This window comes from Pimephales promelas, chromosome 1, assembly GCF_988280905.1.
Source record: "Pimephales promelas chromosome 1, fPimPro1.hap1.1, whole genome shotgun sequence".
NCBI lineage: Eukaryota > Metazoa > Chordata > Actinopteri > Cypriniformes > Leuciscidae > Pimephales > Pimephales promelas.
The window spans coordinates 33,826,066-33,852,848 of record NC_142769.1 but is presented as its reverse complement, the minus strand read 5'-3'; the positions used below and the strand labels follow the sequence as shown (position 1 = coordinate 33,852,848).

The following is a 26,783-nucleotide window of genomic DNA, read 5'->3' as shown; positions in this document are numbered from 1 at the left end:
AAGTTTTTATAGTAGCGTTATAATATATTTTTAATGACAATTGTGTTTCTACTAATTTTTTTTAAATATAAATATTTAAAATGTTGTTCTAAAACATATTCAAACATCAATTAATTGAAGAACAGGTAAAAAGACAAGGAATCTGCAATATTGAGCATATGACATTGCTTAAGAGCTGTTTTATTGACGCCTTTCCGTGATTGAAACCAATCGAGCTATTACATGTGACATGATTCGGATTTCGAGAAGTCCAACTGTATCTTTCAACAAATACCTTCTGATGTTTATTTCATCTTGTAACTAGTTAAGTGGAAGAGATGATCGGTTCAAGTGCGCTCCACACCGCCACTTTGCTTGAACTGAGGCGCGACAGTGTTCGGTCAGACCACAAATGATCGTGGCAGCAAGAGAGAGACATCTTTGGTCTCACTCCAGTCTATGGGAATTGATAAATTAGCCCATTTCCGATTCTTGTGAGGTTTATTGAGCTTGCAATCAAACCACACACCCCCCTTACCCACACACACCAGATCTACACGATTCACATGACATATTTTGATTCAAATAGCGAATTTCTAATACTAAGACTAATTTGCAGGAGTAGATGATGAACGAATGATAATTTTTTTTTAAAAAGAACAGACAATGACACTAGGACAGAAGAAAGTCTCAACCAGGGCAACACATACCTCCTTGTGAATGTCCTCCACTGTTGACTTTTCCTGAAAAAGGAAAGGAAAGAGAGACAAAGAAAACATGCATTACAAAAGATGTCTGCAAAACAACTGTAATATAAATACAAAACTGCCTGCTCAGATAAATATAGAAGAGTATTTTGGCTTCAATGCTGAAAACACATGTGTAAGGCACAGACTTGCAAATAAATTGTCCAATTATGAAAAAACTGAAGAAACACCTGGCTGAGTTGTTGCTGAAGCATGTTGACCTTGTCAAGCAGCGTCCTCTGTTCCTGGTGGAACTTCTTTAGAGATTCCTGTTGGCTCTCATTCTTTTTCTCCAGGTCCTTGAAAACACATGTACATAATTCACAGTCATTAAATGTAGTCATTTGTAATAAATGTACAGTTCATTTGTAATAAATGTACAGTTTGCAATACAAAAAATGTCTAGGATCGGTGTCTTACAACCCTAAAAATGCGGGTTAAAGAATATGTAAATGGAACACACAGGTAAAACTCGAAAAAATTGAATCTCGTGCATAAGTTCATATATTTCAGCATTTTAACTTAAAAGGTGAAACTAATATATCATATAGACTCATTACATGCAAAGTGAGATATTTCAAGCCTTTATTTGTTAAAAATTTGATGATTGTGGCTTATAGCTTATGAAAACCTTTTCACAATATTAGAATTTTGATTTGGGGGTTTTCATAAGCTGCAAGCCATAATCATCAAAATTATAACAAATAAAGGCTTGAAATACTGTAGCTCACTTTGCATGTAATGAGTCTATATGATATATTAGTTTCACCTTTTAAGTTACTTAAAATGCTGAAATAAATGAACTTTTGCAGGATATTCTAATTTTTTGAGTTTCACCTGTAATAAGACAAAGTCCTGGTCTAACAAATAACATCAAAAGTATGAACAATTTACTGGCAACAGTCATGGAGTTGAATGGCCCTCACCTGTATGATCTTCTCATGGTTAGAGGTTTCAGAGACCATCTCCACAGACTGCAACTGACACGGACAGAAAATAAAATGATAAATCCAACAAAAAATGGTCAGGTATAATATATAATACATATAATTTCACTATTTTTCCTTGGAAAATATATATATCAGTGGTACATCAGTGGAAAGGTTAGGAGTATGAGAAACGCTACGAACAACAATAAAATGTTGTATTGTTAAATTTTTTGTCCAAACAGACGGGCTGATGTTTTTTTCTATACACTAGAGAAAACTATTATTCAGATGCAAAACTGTTCTATTGGCTGTGGGGCAGAAATACAGTAGCTGCTCCTAATACATTTCTGACAAATCCCAATGTTAGAAACGAGTGGCTGTAAATTATTACTACCATAATCCCTGATAATTACAGCTTTTTTTGCAGCGCATTTAAAGGCATTTTTCAAATTATGACTGTTTAGTACATAAAAAGTGGCTGAATTATAAAAATGACTGGATGTGGTTTTAGGGAAAAAATTATTTTGCCTTACTTTCATCGAACACTGGCTGGCAGTATTGTGTAAACATTGCTTCAGCACTGCAGCCGCTAATGCAGGTGGGGTCATATTAGTGCATCAAGACATTGAGATTTGGCATGTGATAAGGAATTATATTAGCCTGAAATAGTTACTTTTCAATTAATATGATTGATGCACAAGTGCTAAAATGACACAAAGAGAAACAAAGAGCCTCTCTGCTCATTAATCATAAATCCCATTTATGTGTAATTCCAGTTTCACTGCTCTAGACGGCTTCAGTGAAATTACAATGAGAATGAAGGCTGCCTTTCTCTGTGCAGTGTGTATGGGGGAAATAATAATAATAATAATAATAATAGTATATCAGTCCATTTGTGAGTCAGTGATAAAACTGAGACACCAACAAAAGTTAATCAGCAAGGGAAAAAACAGTTTTAACCTTGTGTGATTGAGTACAATGTGTAAAGTGTTTTTTTTTTAAACTCATCCACAGGGTGATGCTCAGAATAAAACAAAGGTGAACATGCTGTGTATACCTGTCTCTTTTTCTGTTCCATCTTGGCAGCTTCCTTTGCTGTGAATACAAATGAGTAATCATTAATTAGCAATTCATGGACCAACTGAAATAAAAATCAAGTAAAATAAAAATAAATATTAGTGCACAGGAGGAGGATTGAGATATTTCCCCCCTTCATGATATGGATAAGTAGCTTTTCCTTTCATTTTGGAGGCTGAAAAGACACTGCTCTACACCCAGAAAGTGTTCGCAAAAGCTCTTGGAGCTTTGATCTCTATAAACGTAATATATGATAAAGGCCTATTCACATCAAAAATGATGCAACAAAGTAATGTGAACTGCAGGGGGGGAGAAGAATTTAAAAACCTAAAAAAAAAAAAAACTGATTTACACCAAGAATGGGAGAAATTTTCATCAGCCTCTGTAAAAAGTTTCAAATGTGTTTGAGAAATCATAGAACTACAACTACCAAGGCAGTCATTTTGACCGTTTTTAAACTTTGTTAAAATAAAATCAATGCGGCTGTAGGACTCTGACTTTTTCTAAATACGTGTATATTTTATTCTGACAATGTTATTTTATTAAAAAAAAAAAAAAAAATCACAACACACCGAGCAGTTCTGTCTATTTCTACCTAGAATGGCCATGGCGGTCATTTTGACTGCACGCATTATAGACCATTTCACAAGATGTAAACAACACTGGTCCAGAAACACTTCCTGTTACAGTTTGTAACTGTTTTCTTTATTTCAAATGTAAAGAACACATCTTAAAGATGTTTGTTTAACTTTTTGATTCAGTTTTAAAATGTTCTGTTGGTTGTATTTTATCCCAGCTTTTATGTAGTGTTAAAAAACTGAAACAGGAAGTGCTTCTGGACCAGTGTTGTTTACATCTTGTGAAATGGTCTATAGATATCATAAGTCCGCTACATTTCCTGCTTTACAAACAGGGCTTTACTAAATGGTATGAAGCTTTGACGTTTCCTAACTTTTTTGTATGTCTATTCAAATGGTGAAAAAAATATTTTTGACGCAAAACTTTCCTCACGAGAGGCAGCACCTGTCGAGGCAATCTTTATTTTGTGCTTGTTCTGAGGCCGATGACGTTATAACATGACGACAGGAATTAAAAGCGTCATTGGAAAACTTCAATGTCAAATGTACATTGTGAAATGATAAAAATGACGTTCAGTACGGCCATATGACGGTCAAAGTATGAACGGTCAGAATGACGGCTATGGTTCTAGTAGTTATGGAATTCTGGTAGTTCTAGTGTTACATTAAATGGATAATGGAATGGAACCACGGAAGTAATGAGGTGATGTTACAATGATAACTGGTCTACTGTTCAAATATCATCAGAAATCGCTTGCTATTTCACTTCTTTTCGCTCTGTTTGTTTATTGCCATTATGGCTATTGGAGTGCATATTCTGGACACATCACCCAAAAGGTTATTGGTCTGTAAATCTACAGTGAAGGAACACATTATAACCTTTTTGTGCTTTCTTTCTCATTTACATCACAGACTGTTTTGATGCGACAATAACTGATACAAATAACAAAATACAACAACAATTGTGCGTTCAATCAAACTTTACAATCTCTGGACACAGTTAACACGTGTTCGTTCTATGTCTTTGGCTGGTGAATCTTGTTATTCATGCATTTACCAACATTTTCCATTTCAGTTTGTGTCAAGTTAGTAATTTTGAATAGTGTTGGGGCAATTTTACATTTTAAATCCTTTCAATTTAAGATTTTAAGCACTGCTCTACAGTGCTGCTTGTATATGGGAGAGCGATTTCATAAAAACAATTCATAAAAAGCATAACAAAACCTTTTGTGGCACTGTCCAGGTAACTCTTGACAAGAGAGACAAGCTCCTGGTTTTTGCTGAGTCTAGAATAGTGATAACTGTCATGGCCGAATCCATCCACAGCAGTGACATCAGCTCCATGTTTCAACAAAACGTCCACAGCATCCTTACACGCATATTCACAGCCCAGAATCAGCGCTGTTCTGAGTGAAAAAAGACACAAACACATCTTTAATAGGACTGACAATACATCAAAATACTAAAATTGCACATGTGATTTCTCTAAATTAAGAAAAGAACACAAAAACATTTTAAATGTCCCTTTACCCACTTTGTTGTCAACACAAAAGTAACCCATTTCCTGTGAACGCACAATTTTATTAGCTGCCATGGGTAAATAACAAGATGCCATTAATAGTAAAACTGCTTGTGCTACAAACCAATGTATTTATGATTATGATAATAAATTAAAATAATATGATACAAAAAAGTGGCATGAAATAACATAACTGGTAGCGGCTGACACAAGAAGCCTTGCACATTCATTTTAAAAAATGAATCCAATGCGACTTTTTTTTTACATTCTAATCAGTTCTTGCAACACATTCTTGCTTTCCCTGGGAATCAAACCCATGACCTAGGCATTGCAAGTGCCAATGTTCTACTGTTTAAGCAACAGGAAAGCTATCTAACCCCAAAACTAAGTTAGATAAAGATAAAGAGAAGTCAGAGAACACAATATCTGAATAAAGCATGCATGGCAAGAAAAACAAGAAAAGAGATAAATGAATGTGATATTTACTTATTCTGTTTGTCTCTGACTGTGATGTCACTTCCTCGTTCTAACAGGAGCTGACAGATGTGTGGATGACACATTTGAGTGGCAAGCACTAATGGGGTACGACCATCCTACAAACACACACACATAGAAGTGAAAATTTGCATAAACTCAAAAAGAAAAATCTAATCAGAGAGAACATTTGAGAATAAAGTACATATAAGGGAAAATAAATACAGAACATTTGTCCAGGAAAAAATAAGATAATATAAAAACGTTATTAGTATAAATATACCACACGCCACATATTAACTCACAAAGTCGGTGGCATTAACTGATGCCCCGCTGTCACAGAGCAGCTTCACACTGGAGGAGCAGCCGGCCATAACTGGAAAGACAAACAATCATAATATTCCTCCTAACCATTTCCCCCCAAGCATCTGAATGAGATTCAGTAGACTCGGCTGAGATCACACTCAAAAATATTAATAAAAAAAAAAGAATAAATAATCCAAACCCTCCACAGGGCAAGAGCTCTAAATCTTACATGAAAGCCTTCTGAGGAAAGGAAAATAATTCCATGAACTACATCTTATTGATTACGACTGGTTCTGCCTCAAATAATCCCTTTCAAACGTTCATCCACTACCCCTTGCCTCCATCCTCTGATTCACTTCCCATTGAAGGAGGCACTAAAAATGAGGAATGGAAACGCAAGGAAAGTGGAAGGAGTGGGAAACCCCCAAATCAGGTTGAATAGCGAGGACTACAGAGTTCAATTCCAACAAAACCTCAAAATGTACAAAGCTTTTTGCTTACCAGCATCATGCAAGGCTGTCCTTCCCTGCAGGTCCACATTTCCCACAGGGCAATTATGCTGAAACACAAAAACACTGGTCACAGGCTGTCAGGCCATTCAACACTTTATGGCTAGTATGGCTTTAAAAGGTCAGAGGATGAGTCTAAACTCTCAAAAACATCCCGGATGACTGATTTCTTTTAAAATATGAACACAAAAACAAAAAATGGACCAGAAAGACACAGGTGCGTAAGACTCTAGTCTAGTGTGAATCTTTAAAATGATTCAGGACCCAAGAATTGAAACCAGGTCAAGCAAATGAGACAGTTGCTAAGATACTGGCCTCAGTGATCTGTATCCCACCACTCTCTGTGCCCTCATTTCTAAAATCTTTTTTATTCTCCAAATTGCACTCTCTGTCCTACTTTCTCAAGCCCAATACTTTCTGTACTGCTTTTTGCAACCTCTAACAAAACATCTCCTCTGACTTCAGTCACTATAAAAACCCCTTATACTCTAGCAACAGCCTCCAAAACCAGTAGCAAGGTCACATGGTCCTGCTGGCTAACTGTGTCCTGGGTAACTCTATCTGATGGGCTCTAGGAGCCAGGCTCAGATATCACATGATGACGGCATTAGAAATATAGACTGCAGGTTACAGTATGGTCAGCCTGTCAACACTGCAGACACCCGGAAAATACTCTCATCCAGCCACTCAATCTTGTCTGCATAAGCATTACGCAGCCAGAACACTGGCAGAGCATTATGGTGGATTACTCTCTTCACATTAGCTGGCAGCTAAATGTGTCGGAGCAGTGATTTCAAAAACAAGAGTTGCACAAACTTTTTTTATATTAAGATTCATTTTTAAATAATTAGTCTAGACAGACTTTTCTAATTTTGCTCCCTGTGGTACAAGTAATTAACACCAACAAATCACTGCAACAAAAGCTGTTGTTGGAGTCATCAACAAGCAAGTGATAGGAATCATTTCCTATCTTAATTATCTTGAGTTTTACCCTCTTGCAGAACGTGTTTGTGGATTAATTGATTCAAATTAAACCGTATCTGTAAACAAGCTCTGCCAAATTTGCCTTCAAACAGCGTAATTGTCTCATAATCATAATGTCAGGTTCAGCATTATGCAATTGCATTCAGGTCATCAGTTTATTAGTTTGTGAAATAAGCACTGACTTTGTTTATGAGCATGTGGGCTGGAGGCTTACAAATACCAATAAAGATTTGTAAACTTTTTGCTACCTTTCCATTGACACACAGGTGACAATGAAGTAGGGCTGGGTATTGTCCAATGATACAATGCATCAATTAGAATACATACAATACAGTTCAAAAGTAAAAATTTGAATAGCATTTTTTTTAAATAAATTAACATTTTTTATTTTACAAGGATGCATTTAATTGATCAGAAGTGATAGTAAAGACATTTACAATATCACAAAAAACATGTTCCTTTGAAAAGCATATTCAAAGAATACTAAAAATATATATTATGGTTTCCACAAAAAAATTAAGCAGCACAGCTGTTTTTAACATTGATAACAAATGTAAAATTGGCATTTTAGAAAGATATCTGGAGGATCATGTGACACTGAAGACTGGAGTAATGATGCCGACAGTTCAGCTTTGTATCACAAAAATAAATATTTTAAAACATATTCGAATAAAATGTGTTATGATTCAACATACTGCTATGTAACAATTGTATTGTTTGCTTTATTTTTCAGCTCTGTATCTCAAAAGGTACAGCTTTAACTGCACTGAATGATATAGTTTTTTGAAAGTGCTTGAATTTCAGGGAATGATATGAGTCATTGTAAATCGTGCAAATACATAATTATAAAAATTGTGAGGAGAAATATTGACAATATAGTGAAAAAAAAAACAGGACATATTGATAAATGTTTGTATTGGTAAAGCCCTACAATAGAGACTGCAAATAATCATTTCTGAAGTTCATATCACAGTCCTCAGAAAACCTCACTTTAAAAATGAGATTCAATATTTTTTCCTCCACATCAAAAAGAGGATACAATACAGCAGAAATTGTCTGGCTTCAAAAAACAAAACAAAAAAAAAAGCACACAAATACATTTTAGTTTCTATGCTCTACTTTCAACTGTGTTACCTGGAGTAGTTTCTGCACGCACAATGACTGGGCATTTCTGGCGGCCAGGTGTAAGGCATTTTTTCCTACAGGAACAAAACAGCAAATCAATAGGAGCCATTAGGTAACAAAAGTGTTTCAGATGAACCAATCTTAACTGCTTGTATAGACAAATAACAACAGTGGGAGTATACCAAAAAACAATAAAAATAAAAACATTCACCAAAAACTGAAAATTCACTCTCACATTGTTACAAAAAGCAAAAACAACAACTTCGAAACACAAATGAAGATTTTTTTTTTATGAAAACAGATTTATGTGCCTCAATTGAAAGGAATGTTAAAAATTGAAAAGAATGTTAAAAAAGACATCGTAAAAAATCTATATAAATAAAAGATCAATCCGAGTGTTCTAAATAAATACAATCACTTTATATACCATGATGAGGAGATGTATTATAGGCCTTTATTCACATATAAACATTGATCAATGCACTTACATGAAGCACATCACATATGATAAACGGAAGATAAATTATATTTGCTCGACATGTGAGAAAGCAGAATCTCTGCAGTTCAGCAAAAGCTATTTCAAAACATCTGAATATCAGATAAATATGGAATGCATTAGGAATCTGAATGCTTTAATGAACACAAGACTCATTGGTAACTAAAAGCCTCTAGCAGCCGCAAAAGATTAAGTCACTCAAAAATAATTCTCTGATCTTCCAGGGATATTTCTGTGGATAATTAGGGTCCAAAAGCAACTTTGAGAAAATATACTAGTGATATATATTCCTTACTGGTCATGCATTTTGCTTTAGTTTCCAATATAATATTCATAACACTACTACTACTACTAATAATAATAATAATAATATAGAAGTCCTGGCCTTAAGGTACGTAAGGTACTTCCAAATCCTGTAATACAGTATAAAATAATTGTTGTGCTTATATGGACCTGGATCGCTGTTAATTTTGTATTATGTATAGAGTTTAATATTACAACATTTATAAAAAAAAATTATTGATTATATTTTCAGTTCTCATTTCAATATATTTGTGCATTGCAGTTAAGGCGCCCTCTCAAGCCCCGTTCACTGTACTAGCTTTTCGCAGAAAAATGTATTGCAAACACTCATATGATGTGGTTAAAACAGCTAATAAATCATTCGGAGAGCTTGAAATTTTATTAACTACATTTTTTAACTAATTTACACACACACACAAAAGTGTGAGTGGACGTCCGTTTCCCGGTGCTGATAACCAGCCTGTTTATGTAGCAAAATAGTCACGGCGTGTATCAATATTTTATATGCGGTTATGAGAGAGCATAGTTTTTGGCCCGGAACGTCGTGCGATTTCTTTGGAATTCAGCAGGTGGTAAAATCGTGTCGTATATTTATATATATATATTTTCGGATAAACTAACTCGTAAAGTGTGCGTGAACATACGATCTTCAGACCGTCAGAATTCGCACCGTGTGCGCCCGCCTTTAGTTACCAAGGCAGCATTTCTAATTTTAGTTAACATTTTTGAAATGTAACTATTTCATTTAATAATTTATGTACAAATTTCAATTACCAAAATTAAATTTTTAATAGTTTCAGGTTTCGTTAACAATAACACCACTGTTTGGAGTCCTGTTGGTGTCACGTTCCCACTCTCTCTTCCTGTACTTTTGTGTTGGTTGTGTGATACAAGAGAACAAACCTCATCCTCACATTTAAGCTTCACATTTAAGCTTCACTTTAAAACTTAACTTAAAACTATTATGATCTCTTCACTAACTTTTTAAATCGTTAAAGTTTTGGTGGAACAGAGTTTCAATGAAGGGACGAACATTTTTCAGGTTTCATAAAAAATATCTTCAGTTGTGTTTCAAAGATGAATGACAGTCTTATTGGTTTAGTACAACAACATTTTTGGGTGAACTATCCCATTAAGGAAATTCACACTCTTACCTAAAATTATATGTTTTATCATGTTCTCTGGTAAACCAACTCATGAGCTAAGTGAGCACACTCATCTTGAGCAACATCCTCACCTGTGGCATCCGTGGCTGTGACATCCACACCATGATTGAGAATGAGATTCAGGCAGTCGAGATGTCCTCTGGAGGCAGCAAGATGGAACCTGGAGAAGAAGAGAGAGAAAAACAGTGCTGAAAATTGATGCCTGGCTTGCTTTTGCGCCCGTCATCAGAATTGTAGAGGAGGAAAGGGCTACCATCAGAAGAAAATCTCTCTCCCATTAAGTGCATCTGCACGCAAAACTCTTCACTTTACATTAGTGTCTATAACTGCAGATGCAGAAGATGATGTTTCTATTTAACTGGTTCACATTCATGAAAGATTCAGAACGGATAAAAATCAGCACTTTGAGCTCAGTTTAAAGAGGTGAGAATGTCCTCTGAGGCATGCTGTAAAGATAGATGTGCAGATGTTCACCTTTGTTTGAAAGGTGTTACCAGTATTTAAGACCATGTTGATGGTGAGAAGTCAAACATGTAGACAGATGACCTGACCTGAAACTCAATGTGTAAAGTAAGTTGTAGCCAACTCCACACACAGTCTCAAAACAACCCATAGACAATGAATAGGTGGCAACTGACTTATTAGAGTTGAGGACATAAAAATGTTGTGTTTTTAATACTGTTTTAGCAATGGGGTGACTCTCAAATGCCAAGTGCAAATCACTTTTTGAAACTTATGATAGCTTTTTTTGTAAACCATCAAAACGACATTTGCCCAACTACTATAAACTAAATGTGAAAGAATCAAATGTAAATCTAAATGTTTTAAAAAGCACAATTTCCAGCCGAAAGGGAGCCACAGCTCATTGCTCTTGCAGGTTCCTGCAAATATGATTTCATAGCTAAAAACGACTAAATGCAATAACGTTAGGTATATGGAAAGAAGGTGGCTGTTATTATGGTGAATGACCCTTGGCGATTAGAGGAGACTGAAGGGCTCAGATGGTCATGAAGACCCAGACATGTCATTCTAGCTTGGCTCCAACTCCTTGGCTGACTCGCATATCTGCAGCTCCAAGATACATTATGTATTTTTAGAGGTGCCAGAGAGGTGGAGTGGGGGGCAGTTTGAATTCAAAACAAGACTTTTGCATGCTGCACCAGTCTGTCACCAGAATTTTTGCAGTTCAGCGAAAGCCATTTCAAAACATCTGAATGTCTGATAAATGTGGAATGCATTAGGAAGTTGAATAATAATTTAAATGAACACAAGACTCATTGGTAACTAAAAGCTTCTAGCAGCCGCAAAACATCAAGTATTTCAAAAATAATTTTCTGATTTTCCAGAGAAATTTCTGTGGATATTCAGGGTCCACAAATAAATATATATATTTATTACTGGTAATGCATTTTGTATTAGTTTCCAATATTATATTCATAATAAAAGTTTGGTCTTTAATATATGGAGTAGTGTGTTACTCCAAAATACAATCAAATAAAGAATTGTTGCACTTCTAGGGACCTGAAGGCCTGTTATTTTAGTATTGTGTATAGCCTGGACTATTACAGTTCTCATTCAATATATTTCTGTATTATTTATTGCAGTTAGTTTTCAAAAAGCAGCACATCTAATTTTAAGTTTTTCACTTAATATTTTGGGTACATATTTCAATTCCCGAAAATGAAATGTTTAATCGTTTTAGGTTTAGTCAACAACAACACCAGTTTTGAGTTAGGACTCAGGGACACGTCCCAGACCCATTTCACTTCGCCCTCTTTTCCTGTACTTTTCTGCAAGGTGAGTAGATAAGTTTTAAATTAAGATTTACAGGTCTGGAGGTTAGGGGTGGCAATGCAGTTTAGGGGGCAGCTTAGGGCCTATAACACTAAAGGCTCAACCACCCACGGTAGAGAATACTTGGGTACAACAAGCAAATTAGCAGTTACAAGATGTTGCTATTGTAACATTTGTCTATTTTATATTGTAATCTCTGACCAAATAAAAAAATGTGTGAGCAGTAATAGAAAGACACTTCACTAACATCAGCGAGGGCCAGATTACCCTTTTTGCGATTTGATTTAAACCATATTCAGTTCCTAACGAAGTTACTGGTCAACTTATTTACTCATCATAATCAATTGTGCTCTCATTTGGCACTTCTCAAGTTTTAATTGCAGATCTTGGATAAATCTATTTTTCAAAAGTGGGTGTGTTAAAGAAACAAAAGTCATGGTCACAGCAGTAAGTCTATGTTTCCTGTGAACTAACCATCCATTAGCAAGCTCTGTCAACCAGGTGTATTTCATGCCACACTCCTCTTTATACATAAACATCTGCTCATTTCCATCTGCCCACAAGGCTAAAACCCTGTACTAATGCAGGCTACCAACTTACCCAGCCAAACTACTGGATTACACCCTACAAGCCCTGTGGTCTGCCCTCCCTGTGAGCTATTCTGACTGGTGAGCAAAATAACAGGCTGGAGATGCAGTCTGCATGTGGGGTCCGGCTATATATGAACAGAGGATTTCCACAAATCCAAAGTCATGTGACCTGTGTATTCCACTACTAGACTGTACACAAAAAGGCAACATACGCTCATGTTCAGGTCATTTGGCAGCCGTTAGGCAGCACAGACCATACACAAGTATGTTTAATATATCAAGCTGGTGTTTATTAATTGAGCTCTGTTACACTAAGGCCGACTCGACGACTGTGACGGCGGTGAATGCACTTGATTTAGTCCTGAGAAATTCTAGCACCTTATTACAAGTCAAGCTCATCTCCACCCAACCGAGCAAAAAGAATCTCACACTATGACAAAAATACCCAAAGGGGAATCTTATGGACTAAATGAGGGAATGAAACAAAGCTGTGGTTAAATCAAGCTGAAATGAGTCCATCTATGCCCTACATATACCATGTCCAAGCAGTAAAAACATCAGGGATGGACGGGAGGCCAGCTTGGCTTTCTAAAACAGGAAAAGACGCAATTGATGATTGTTGATGTCTACTGTGTGGTCATTTAATAATGTGGAACATCAGTCAGGGATACTGAATAAGATGGTTCAACGAATCACCTCTAACTTAAAATACTTTTCTTGCATTCATCCCAAAATAAAGAGGCATCATCTAAAGCTCTCTGGACTGGGAGCTTTCAGAAGATTACATAAGCAGTTAACATGCCAGTTTAGGAAGGGAAAAAAACTCCTAGCTCCTAAATTTAGTCAGTGTAGGACTACACAAGCATAGATTTACTCACTGAAGACCCACTTCCAGCCCAGGAGGCCCGTGCTGTTCTGCGCCTGGTCGAGCTTCCCTGACCACATGTTTTCCAATCTTAACATAAACCCTTGGTTGGCACAAAATGCCTCATACTGTAGGTCTATCAATTTCTATAAAAACCAAAGCATTTCAAGTTGATCACAAGCACACCTCTACAACCAATATTGAAGAAAAAGCCATCAGCATTACAGTACTAATAATAAAATAAAAACAACAGTATTACAAATGCAAATATATTTGTAAATAAATAGCCTTGGGCTAATAAAGTGACAATAAGCCTGCTGCATGATAAAGCAGTGTAATACATTGAACGGGTTAGTTGAAGATCATATTCAAGACAAGAAATTATATACATTTTTTCCTATACTGAAAACTCTTGAACACAACTGTGTCTATACTATTACAGAAACTACGGTGTCTATATTGCATGTACTTTATTGCAGGTTTAAGAAATATGCAGACCTAAAGAGTGTGAAAGTACAAACTATTATAAATAATCTGTTTCTGTACTGTAAGTGACAAGCAAGGATGTGCAAAACGACAAATATTCAAAGCAGACTAAGTCGTATGCTCCCTAGTCGATTAATCTGTCTTAAGGATGCCCTGTACAATTAGGTTGGTTTTGGGTTAATCCCGCCAAGAGAGGCCACGTTTCTTAGGGACGTGTTCTTATGCTAACCAGTGAGACAGTGGATCTGAATACACGGGTTCTGGAAAAAGGTTCTGAAATGTAGGACTGTTTAACTTGGCACATACAAAAAATCTAGATAAACTAGTTGACCTTAACAATAGCCTAGTCAGTTGTTGGATGACAATTCGACAATTGTGACCCACCCATAGTCACAGGAACTTACGCAGAGCGGCCCTCTACATCGAGTTTGGTAGGGATGATGCCCTTCTTGCCAAGCACTCCTGCAACCTTGTCCACCTCTCTCCTCTCCACTGCCTTCATCAGCCTGTCATCATACTTATTCCAGTCGGTGTTCTAAAGGATAGAGAAAGAGAGAGAGAGATCAGCACATCCATAACATCAGCATATATACAAAGACAGCAGAGTCATGTTCAATAAAACTGCAGAGGTGACAGCTATTGTTCATGAGTCCTCTAATGACCAGGGTGGTGATTGCTAGAGTAATTAGCTGAGTGAAGGAATGTGAACAACTCCTATACACCACATATTCAAATATTCATAAGGCAAAACAGGAAATAAAATGTGTGAAGGAAATGAAAAGGCTTTATATCTTTGCTAAAAAAAAATGTTTTTGTGGGTTAATGTGCAATGCACGTCTTCGATAAAGCACCATTTCGAGGAGTATAATAAACATGAAAATATGATATACCATTTCTGAAATCTGCATCTGATGGAAGGGTTAAGTTAATGTTGAATATCAATAAACGCCAGGGAAAGTTAAGAACTGGTAAATCAAAACAACATCAGAGAAAATAAATACTTTGTCTTAATATACATTTCCCAAACCAAATAATAATGTGAGGGGGGAAAAAGAAAAGAAAAAGTAAAACTATTGCATCAACAAAAAAATGCTTTAAATCACACAAGTTGACAAACTGTTCAAAAGACCTCTAAGCTCCAAAGACCAAGCAACAATTCACTCTCCAAAGAATGCGGCAGCATTCCTGGCTTCCTTGAATTTATGGAGATAGCTATAAGTCATTCTCTCACACTGAGACAAAACAAGCACACACACACAATGAAATAACAGCCTCTCTCCCTCCAGCCTGTGCATAGAAGACAAAAAGAACAGAGCACAGCAAAGTTTAAGGGAAAATCACTACTAAGAATCTCTTAATACCTACAAAGTACATGGAGGTGCATTTGAGCCATCGACTCATCTTGGTGGTCCTTTTGCAATGGTCTGGAGAAGTACAGAAATAAGAAAAAGTTCTTCTTTTGCCTGTCCGACAAAATGAACACTCAGCCAGCGAGTGTTTGTTTGTGTGTGTTGTCTTCAGATGAATCCCCCTCTCCAGCAGGCAGCCAGCGCCTAGCAGGGGGACCAGAAACCTCGGCAGAGTCCTCGAACTTCTCTCCAGCCCACAGCCTCTCCCCGAGACTTCATCACAGCATGAGAAACGATGCAAACACACACAGAGAGAGAGAGAGAGAGCCGCTGTAGCGCAGGGACCAGCCCCGGGACAGCAGCTCCTCCTTTCGGGGTTGAGTCTATCTCTTCCCCTCTCTGTTAGACCGTCCTCCTGTCTCGACAGGCTCTATCTTCTAAAGCTAGGCTGCTTTCAGTTCCCTGCTCCTCTTCTTCTGACTCGATCTTCTTTGCTCCTCTTTGCCAAATGGCAAGGTTGTTCAACCTCTGGTGGTAAATATTTGAGCTCTTCCAGGTCTAAAATATCCCTGTAAACAAGACGCAGACAAGCCGTTACCTCTTTATTTTTGACCCTCGGACCTTCCTCCAATGACTGATTGAGGTAGAACTGCTAATAATAAACCATCCAAGCATATCTAGTCCATGAGTAACCGTTACAGTGACACCCGTGAGCAACAAGGCCAGCCAAACGAGAGGTACCTCGGTGCTGACTGCATCCCCCTCCGCAGTCATGGCCGCGCATAAAGCCACAACAACCATTAATCTCTTGGAGATTAAAGTCTCAGGTCCAGACCAGGTCATCATCTGGCGGTCTGACGAGACGCTTCCAGCCTTTTGGCAGGAGGGGTCCGCGTTGACGGCACACAGTAGCAGGATTAGGTGTCGGCTTTTTACAATCAACCGTCTGGCATATGGAGCCTGGAAGCCTGTTTACTATCGCCTCATGGCATCTCTGAAACTGCAAGACAGACACTACGCAAAAGATCTTTTACCAAAAGCAAGATGTCAGCTTTTAATTTGGTAGATGAGAGATTTGAAAGCGATTCAAAAGGCAGCAGGGACGTGTTAAATTTTCACACCAGTGCCAATGGGGGAGTTCAGTTACTCCTTAAAATGCCCCACTACTACCCCCACCGATACAGCAGCATACATGTGAGAATACCCACACATATAGCATGTCATAAGGGGGTGCTGGGTTGGGTATCAACTCTCAAAACCTGCTCGGCCCCATAGAAACAATGAAACTGAAATGGATGCATATAGGTTCTAGTCCCTTAAATAGGCACAATAGAGAGTGTGTGGATGTGTAAGAGAGATGACTATTTCGGTTTTGTTTTGTCTTTTGCAGAGGACACTGGGTGAATAGACTATAAACATCTCACAACTGTAATTCTGTGCCAAAAAAAGTCTTGAAGAGCAAGACCATATATATATAAAAAAGAATTACATGTCTGTTTGGTAGGACACCATGGGCAATGTTATATTAATAAATATTTATCGTTTAAAACTTGAAATTAAGTTACTAACTGTAGTTTTTTTTCATTATTCGGCACTAAGCATGGACAAGTTTGTGAAAGGACTGCCAGTTCCAGGTAAACAACAACGCGTCTACATCAGACAAAAGCAAATAGAAACCAATCATAATCAGCGATGCTTTCTACACTGGATGCGGTGCGCCACGACGACAGATTCCTGAAGTTCTATTTCTGGCCAAAAGCTCACGCAACTTTGACACAAGGGACAAATGGATCTGCTACGTTTTCTTTGTCACGTCCCTTGTAGACACAGTGATTTTATAGAAAAGGTAAAATGATGACAAGGCATATCTTGCCCTCAGATTCACCATTATAATGATGGGTAATGAAGAGAGACGAGTCCACAGTCTATTGTGGGCAGTGTTGGGAAAGTCCACATTCTACATGAACTAGTTTAAAGTTCAGTTTACACATTTTAAAATGAGCTAGTTCAGTTCATAGTTCATACTTCAAAAAATTAACTAGTTCATTTACAGTTCTTTTTTTCCATATGTTGTGAGCTCTTTAACTATTATTATTGCCACAGCCCATATACAACCACAGACAACAATTATTTTATCGACAGGCAGTTTGCACAGAAATGTAAAATTTCTCCCCATCCTCACCGACCTAGTCATAAAATCCATTTAAATGATCATACGACGCCTCCTCGCTCGCTGCTTTGTCGACGGCGGCCACGGCGCGACACTGCTGGCTGGTGTTGCCAGATTGGGTGTTTTTTCGCTACATATTAAGGCCTTTTTACGTGTTTTAGCCGGGTTTTCGCCTGGAAGGCTCTATAGAAATCTGGCACCTGATCGAGCGAAGTTAAACTGAGAGAACGTGCGCTCACGACACCAGAATGAACACTTTCACAGTCACGTTCATTAGGCAGTAATACAGTACGTTCAGTTCACGGTCGCCCAAAATTTAACGCGTTCAGGCACAACACTAGTTGTGGGTCTCAAAATATTAGCTTCTGACAGAATGAAGCCGAGCAAATTAAGACGCCACTTAGAGACTTCACATCACAAACGCAATGAGAAGCCCGTTGAAGTTGATTTGTTGTAGTACTGTATTATTTACGATGTTTCAAATAAACAAAGGATTTGATTATCAAAGATCGTCAAGAATATAAAAAAACAAGGATTTTTCAAGCAAGGTCATTATGTGGGTGGATGTTGGTGGGGTGTAAAAAGTTTGGAACCACTGCATTAAGAGAATAGTTCAGCCCAAAGTTAAAATTCAGTCATCACTTAAAGTAGGGCTGGGTTAAAAATATTGAATTGTGTCAATGGTCAGTCCTATCAATTACTTCACCCTCATGTCATTCTAAATCTATGACTTTTTTCTTTATGGAACACAAAATAAGACATTTAAAATAGACATTTAAAATGTTTCCTGACTTTCATATGTGAAAAAAAAAAAAAACTTTCCAAATGAAAGTCTTACTAGCTTGGAACGATATGAGGGTGATTAAAAGAAGTTTTATTTTTGGAATAAAATATTGCTTTAAAGGATACATCAAGAACTTCGACAACCTTAGCATTCTCGCCGTAATCATTACACCAGTGCACTCATTTTCTGTTCCAGAAAACAAAGTCATGACATCTCCTATTTGTATGCATTTACTCAAGAAGAGTCTTAACCTCTGGGTACAGTAAACAGATAGTGTGTGTGTGCAATGCATGAACAAAACTCATTTGCATACAAGGGACAGGTGCAAGCAGGTTGGTTTTTAATAAAGTTGAGCAATAGGGTGTGTCGCATTTCTAGTGTTGATTCAACATGCACCCGTGAAATCTACACAAACACACACGCTCTATGGTGTGTTTTCAATGTGAACACGTTAACAAGACCAACGGGGAATGAAGTGATAAGCTCTCTGGTTGGACAATGTATCTAGGTTGAATCTTGGCTGCCGGGCAGTCTGGGTGACTCTGTGTTATAACTCATGTCAACACCTTGTAAAAATGAAACCCAATCCCTCATCCCAAATCACACCCACAAAGTCTTGCCTGGCAACAGCAAACGTACATGGCCATAAATCAAGACACACAGAAGAAAGCTATAGATACGTGTGTCCAGATACACTAAAATAACACAATAAGAGACTGAACATAACCAAGCAGTTATTATGGGTGTGACAGAGTGATCATGTATGCATGATATTTCTCGCTCTCTCTTTTTTTTTTTTAAAGAGTGTCAATGCTTTAACTACTGCCTTCAGTAGCCCAGGGCCATATGTTGACAACTATGAATTATTAATGGCATAAGCCGAAATCTGCACAACAGCTCACTCAACAAGCTCATCTTCTCTGCTGCTCCCACATAAGGACACCTGGAGCTATGACATCTATGAAATTTACATCTGTTTTTATCATTTTCCCATAATTCTTACACAGAAAAACTCTCATCCCATCAGACATGTGACATGTCATCCAAACATCATCAGATCTGATTTAGTGCTGCACTGACCACAGACAGATGAGTTGCTGTTGAATCAGCCCCCCTGGAGCGGAGCAGAGAGCAGTCACGCTGGATTTAGAAACTTCTGGAGACAGACGTAACCCTCTCATGTGACTGTAGAGGGTGGAATTGCTGAAGGTGGGAAAAGAGAGGGAGAAAACGGGATTCTTGGATTTCAGCCTACCCCATCACTAATTCCACATCAAAAACATTGCACAGCTGGATATCACAATCCTTAAGCAGAGCATACTGATGGAATATGCTCTTTTAAAAAAATATATAATATAAAATTTTACCAGAGGAAAAAAAACAACTTGGGTCACATTTTCAATGCAGTCCAAATCTTTACTGCTGAGCATCGCAAACTGGTTTAACATTTTAATGGATACAATTACCCACATCAGTGTTGCTGTTAAAAAACTATTAAAATGATTAATTTATTGGATCATATATAAATATAACACTGGCCCACAACCAGAGAAACGTATAGCTTTTATGTTAAAAATAAAAAAAAAATATATATAATTTATTTCACAACAGCTTTCTCCTGTGCACTGTACTCACAAATAACTAGCAATATCTTGATATTGTTTTATGAATTATTTAGTGAGTCTCTAGTGGTTTTAAAGTTATATTATGAGGGTCTAACCTGTATTACTGCGCACACTGACCGTAGTTAACTGGAGACTATGAAGTGCTATGCTAAGAAGACCCAGTGTCCGTTTTTGAGTACTGGGATAAACAGACAGACGTTTTAATTAGGGCCTATATCCTCCCAAAAGGCATCTTGATGATCTCAGCGAAGTGCGTCGGTATAGCTATAGAGTATAGCTAAACGCAGACAGCTACTGGCTGAGAGCAGTCTGACGTGCCGGTTATTATAACTAACAAGGCATACTGCTGCCATGGCAACATCAAACATAGTTAATAGAGTTAGGGCGTATCGGTTTCTCGCACATTATCTAATCTACGGTTGTAACTATAGGCTAGCCGGCTCTAACCCCACCAGTTAACGTCAGTTATCTCCTATGGTGTCATTAGAGTCAGCAATAAAATGCTACACTCTGAGTAGAGATGCCAGGAATACAGGACAGTAGCAAGGTAATGATACATGGTCATAATCATTACTTGGTTAAAATGGCTGGTTGGCAAGTTATTCATTTAAACACTATTCTAAGTGAATGTAAACAAGAAAATACAATAATAAATACATACTATAATAAATAAAAGCATAAAATACTAATAAAGGTATGTAATTAATAAATTAAAATGTATAGTTAAATACAAAAATGAAAAGCCTTTATAAAATACATTGGGGTCAAAACATCAGATCAGTGCAACACAGAGACACACTTGGGTCTCATTCAGCTGTCTGATCACAATGTTCAGATTTGACCTTTGACCCAGTGCCCAGACCACTTCCCTGCTATTTTCCTCCACTTCCGACAGCTGAGTAAAGTGCAAGATTAGATTTCTGCTGACCTGTACAGTGTCATTCTCAGGTTTCATTCTTCTGCAGAGCAGACCCCCACTGCATAATTCTCAACACATCCGACCAAAACCATCATGGGACAATCTAGTGATATTTCAGCAACACTACATATTAAACAACTTAATACATTTAAGTGTTACCTTATAAATATTCTCTTATAAAGTCCTTGGCCATCCATCAAAAAGCTTCTCAATTAAAACTAAAAGAGAGACATGTCTGAGAGCAGAGTGCTCATTATTCTGCAAACACTTGAGAGAAGATCAACAGATAAGAGAGGGATGAAAAATTAACATCTCGTTAGCATGCCAGTGCCTGTATTTGGATAATGTGCGAGCATTTGGCAACAGTTCAAAAAAAATATGTCAGAGGGCAAGATACTTTCATTAATTAAAAAGAAAACATTCTCACTCTTCTAATATGCTGGTTTGGAGCTCAATGTTGTGCTGTTATGTTTTTTTTTTCCCCATCGGGATCCTTTGATGAATAGAGAAAAGGGGGGGAAAACAGCATTTATTTTTAAACAAATATTTTGTGCAACATTATAAATGTCTTCACTTCACTGTCACTTTTGGTCAATTTAAAGGGGTCACGAACTGAGAAATCCATATATTTTGACATGTAAGAGGTCATTGTACTATAAAAACAATGCTTTTACTGAAACCTCTTTGAAAACTCCGAAATAAACTCGTTTCGGATTTTGTCAAATTATGACAAAATGTAATAGTACAACGAAAGACTTATTCTTCATTCTATCAGAAGGGGCAGAAAGAGACTGTGGGTGGCAAAGCATATCTAAGGAGTAATGACTTCTGAGTTCATCCTCTGTTGGTTGGCGCCAGTCCGTCCAACGTCTCTCTCTATCAAAGCCAAGCCATCTTATTCCGCCTATCACCACTCTGATGAATGAGGATGAATTCCAGACCAGAAAACTCCCACTATAACTCTCTCCCACAGTCACCCCTCTTTCAATTGTTATTTCAAACTAAATTAAATGTGGTCCCTTCTCATGTCAAGGGGCCAAAATAAACAGCCTCCACACTCACATTTATTTAAAAGTTCAAGTTTAATGGAGCTTTGGAGTGAGCCTCTCTTAAATATGCAAGCTGTCTAAACATAAACAATGAAAAAGATGTCCTAGAAACGTGAGCTTGATGCTCTGGTATTTCTACATATATTTATTTGATTTGTTTGTCTATTATCTTGAAAAAAGTTCATAGAAATTATGAAAAAAGCTGGATAAGTGACTATCAAAACACATTCGTTTGATTAAATACCTATAAGAGAAGAGAAAAAGTGAAAATGAAAGAATGGAGTGAAATACCTCAGAAGCCAAAAAAGTGAAAAGGAAATGGTTTCTTTAATAACAGTCATGGTGGGGAATGCTTTGGATTTTTAGCATTACATTACAGTGACCTCACCTGCTCCCTCCCTATTCTGTGGATTCTGGCGAGAATAGCAGAGCGTGACAGCACTTTCTCTCACACATTTCAATTCTTTCACCAACAATAACACTGGAGCCCCCTAACGGACTGACTTAACCAGTGAGATGGACAACTGTTCCTGAAGTCCTTTCATTCATACATTAAACCCAGCACAAATTACACTGTGTGCAGAATAATTAGGCAAGTGAGTATTTTGACCATATCAATTTTTTATGCATTTTTCCAACCCCAAGCTGTATAAACTTGAATGCTTATTGGATTTAAGCATTTCAGGTGATGTGTTTTTGTGTAATGAGGGAAGGCGTGGCTTAAGGAGATCAACACCCTATATCAAGGTGTGTATAATTAGTAGGCAGCTTCTTTTCCAAAATGGGCCAAAAAAGAGATTTAAGTGACTCTGAAAAGTCAAAAATTGCAATTCTTTCAGAGTCTTTCAGAGGGATGCAGCACTGAAATAGCTAAGATATTGGGGCGTGATCACAGAACCATCAAACGTTTTGTAGCAAATGTTGAGAAAAAAAAAAACAACGCAAATTAACTGGCAAAGAGTTGAGAAAACTCAAACGTGAAGCTGCCAGGAACCCATTATAACTGTATTTGCTTATCTATGCTAATGTTATTTAATAAAATAAAGCTGCTTCTTTGTTTGTTCATGTTAGTTCACAGTGCATTAAATAATGTTACATCCAATAAAAAAATAAAAATAAAAAAATTATAAATCGAGCAAACTTTGAAAGTCAAATTTTCATCAGGCAGCTAGTCGAGTCAGAGACTGCTTGTTATTATCAGAGATGGCAACGCTGGTGAAGGAGGTACGTGACAAGCTCAAACAAGGGGAATTAAAAACAAAGGAAATAGAAGGTCAGAAAAGTGTTGCCTGGAATAAGTTTTACAAAGTGGTAAATCAGGATAACACCAGTACAGGCTATGTAACCTGCAAAGCAGTATATGTTCGTGACCGCTACGACAAGACGGGTCTAATATGGTGCATCGCAAGCGTGTTGCTAAACCTCAAACATCCACGAACACCTTGACAAGTTTCGCCCATCGAGATCCCAATAACACAGGATGTAAAATAAAATATGTTATAAAAATATATATTTTTGTCCCTGCGTGCCGATCGGAGATGGAGCTCACTGCTGATATTCGAAGCTTTTAACTATCGGGGCTGTCATCAGCAGCGCCTTGTATCGCCCAATCAGCAGATGGCGGGCGTGTGCGGTTTTGAAAATTGGTCAAAAACATTGGTGCAGATGGATGGCGGATGGATGAGTTTTGTGATGCAGTTGCGGATGAAACAATTGCCCATCCACGCATCTAGTAAAGTCTCTAGTGCGCAGGTTTTCCTCTATGTCACCATCTCTGTTCAAAATCTGCGATTGCAGTTATTCGCAGAATTATCAACTTTGCACAAGTTGTAGTTCAAAACCCCCGGCACGGCACAGCGCGGATGAACACAACGTTTGAGGAGACTGTGAGGCCAGTCACCACGCCGGTGTGGATACTGGCATTCACAAATCACAGATTATTATTTTTGGAAGTTTGACCAACATAAGAATTTCACCGGAAAATGTCATCTGAACAAGTAAGAAACATCCACTTTTGTTCTGGTTCTAACATTGCAGTAAATTAAATCTTATTAAATCTAACGATCTAACAAGTTATTATCATATAACGCAAAACCCTACAAATTATACTTTGTTCTCAAATTGTTAATGTTAAGAACATCAGCATTGCTGGACAACATGTAATGTCCTTCCGATATGTATTCTTGTTTTCGCATGAAAAATGAATAAATAAATAAATAAACAAACAAACAAACAAACAATATGAGGGCGGATTAGAATCCAAAACCTCCGGCATGCTTAAAAGTTCTACCAAAAGACCATTAGAGCACAAACGTTTAATGTGGACCTATGTATAATTCACTGATGTCAAGAACCTTGGACAAACAATACATTGTATTATAGTATATTGACACATGTCAATAAATTAAAATCAATGTTCTTCTGCAATTGATTTCTGGACAACAACCCATCTCTGCAATTGTTATTGTACATCTCTGATATAGCATTGTATTAACTCATCCCAACCCCCAACCTCCTGTCCCACCCACTTTTCAAAAAACTAAGTTTCACAACTTAACAGCTCTGAACCAAACTGGAATGAGAACATGTCTAACAAGTGTCATGTAACTTGAGCTATTGTCAATGTCTTTAAGATCTCTTCAATATGTCCACCCCAACTTACATCAATAATTCTTTAAAAGAACTGTTTGCAAAAATCACTTACAGCATTCCAGAAATTCAATGGTCCACATATTTCATTAAAACAATATTTGCCTGACCTCAGTTATCTAATCTATGTCTCAATAAAATCCCACTGGAAAAACAAGAAAAGAAATGTTCATCTGGCCCAATATTGCATTTGCCAGAGAGAAACACCTGAAAAAACACAAGGTACACTCTGATGAGAATAAGATGAGTTGATCAGACTAGACGAAGAACAGAAGCACAGATAGTAAAAGATGAGTGCGTCTATGTTTGTTTGTCAGTCTGAATGTTAAGTGAAAGCACAGTGCCAGCTAAAGCCTAGCAACCCTCCTGCTCGGCAACCAATGTTGAGAATGGCAGGTTAGGACTTGTCTCACTCCAGCCTTTGGAATCTCCTTCCCACTCCCCCTCCTCTTCCTAGATACCACCCCCACACACACTGCCAACTAAATGGTTACTAACTTGGAAGAAGAAAAGTATTCTTTGTATCAGTAGCTCTATCTGGGATGGTAGGCCTCCTTAAGTCCCTGCCAGGCACTTCTGGGAATTTCTTTGAGTGACACTTTGTTAAGTTTTGTCAAGTTAAATTTTAAATTAAAGGCCTATTTCACCCAAACGTTGCCCACCCTCATGTCATTCCAAACCTATATGACTTACTTTCTTCTGTGAAGTATTAAACATAATTATTTTGTAAACATAAAATGAAAAGTCAGTATGGTCTCACTGATTTCCTGTGCACGTGTGCCACCTCAGCCACCTATAGTAAGACTTATGGCTGGGCAGCGAATGCGTCCGCACACAAAATCATTCTCTACTGCAATATACTGTAGATTCTGCATTGCAATGCAGACCTTAAATCTAAACGCTGCCTCAGCAAATGCAAGATCTCAGTCACAGAATCTTTATCGCAAAGTAGTCCCGTAATCTGCACGCTGTCTCGGTAAATGCGAGATCCGAGCCACTAGATTCCGAATTGCAATGCAGACCCCTTTAACCTTCGTGCTGCCTCGGCAAACGCGAGATCCCAGTCGCAGAATCTTTATCGTAATCTACACACTGCCTCGACAAACGCGAGATCCAAGCCACTAGATTCTATATTGTAATTATTTAGGACAATTCTTATGGGACAAACAACAGCGGACAGACAGTTTGACACAGAACGCTTGCTGAAGAGCAAAAAGCTGATGTGTGTGTGTGTGTGCTGGGCGTCCCTTAGTATCGTACGGTTATGCCGTCATCTACTACGTCATGACGCAGCACCAATTAGGATTGGACCGATTTCATTCATGCTTGGGCATTCCACTAAGTGCCGTCACGTCGACGACACAGTGAGAGTTCCCTCGAAAGGGAACACAAGAGACAGTCTACCAAATATCTTCTTTTGCGTTCTACAAAGGAAAGAAAGTCATACAGGTTTCTAACGACAAGATTGTGTGTAAATGACAATTTTAATTGTTGAAAGACTACCCCTTTAAGAAAAAACATCATAACATATTATGTCAAGTAAACATTTAACAGGCAGTATAAGTAACAGGGATTGGATAGTCCCTGCAAGGGGGAGCTGGTTTAACGATGGAGCCAAGTAGAAACTTTTTTTTATGATGGAGCCAAGTAGAAACTCAAGCTTTATGTAAGGGCAATGAATTCAAGGCAAGCTAATGCCATGTCTCTCCTCTGGGAGGCAGTCCTAATGCCTTATTTCCAAACTATTGTTTGAAACCTGAAGTGCATTCACAAGTCTTCTACGCTTAGGCAAGCTTAACTATTGCGGATTTGTTAAAGTATAACCATCCAATGTGAGTGACAAAAGTAAAATCTGCTTCTATGCACCAGTAATATTTTAAATAATTTAGTAGAGCGGTCTAAGAAACACCTTTTGTCAGGTTTCTTTATTGCTGATGATTGTGAACTAACATAACTGCAGTCAAAGTTACAATTGCTGTGGTTCAGCACTGAGTGTCTGTGTGTTTGTGTGTGTGTGTGTGTGTGTGTGTGTGTGTGTGTGTGTGTGTGTGTGTGTGTGTGTGTGTGTGTGTGTGTTTGTGTGTGGGGGGGTGTGGGTGTGGGTGTGGGTGTGCTCGGCTGTTCGCTGAGGTCAGCAGAACAAGAGCCACACAAAAATCACAAGCAGTCACACAGAGTGTTTGGAGACCCAGTTTCATATTGTCTCTTTCACAAACAGCATGTATATACTGTATACCTGTACACAAAAACTAGATCATTCATGTTTCATAGAAGGAGGCCAAATATTTTTCAGGATCGATAAAAATCAACAG

General features: G+C 37.7%; 1 protein-coding gene across 1 annotated transcript in view; it reads right to left on the bottom strand.

The window, feature by feature from the left end:
- uacab (uveal autoantigen with coiled-coil domains and ankyrin repeats b) overlaps positions 1-26,783 on the bottom strand; it is a 50,063-nt gene that overhangs the window by 9,157 nt on the left and 14,123 nt on the right. The window contains exons 2-12 of the mRNA XM_039653586.2: positions 14,331-14,461; positions 10,263-10,351; positions 8,236-8,300; positions 6,110-6,167; positions 5,608-5,678; positions 5,315-5,421; positions 4,534-4,715; positions 2,712-2,749; positions 1,652-1,705; positions 917-1,024; positions 690-722 (exon numbers count right to left, since the gene is read on the bottom strand). Coding sequence (XP_039509520.2) covers positions 690-722; positions 917-1,024; positions 1,652-1,705; positions 2,712-2,749; positions 4,534-4,715; positions 5,315-5,421; positions 5,608-5,678; positions 6,110-6,167; positions 8,236-8,300; positions 10,263-10,351; positions 14,331-14,461 — 936 coding nt within the window. The remainder of the gene's footprint in view (positions 1-689; positions 723-916; positions 1,025-1,651; positions 1,706-2,711; positions 2,750-4,533; positions 4,716-5,314; positions 5,422-5,607; positions 5,679-6,109; positions 6,168-8,235; positions 8,301-10,262; positions 10,352-14,330; positions 14,462-26,783) is intronic.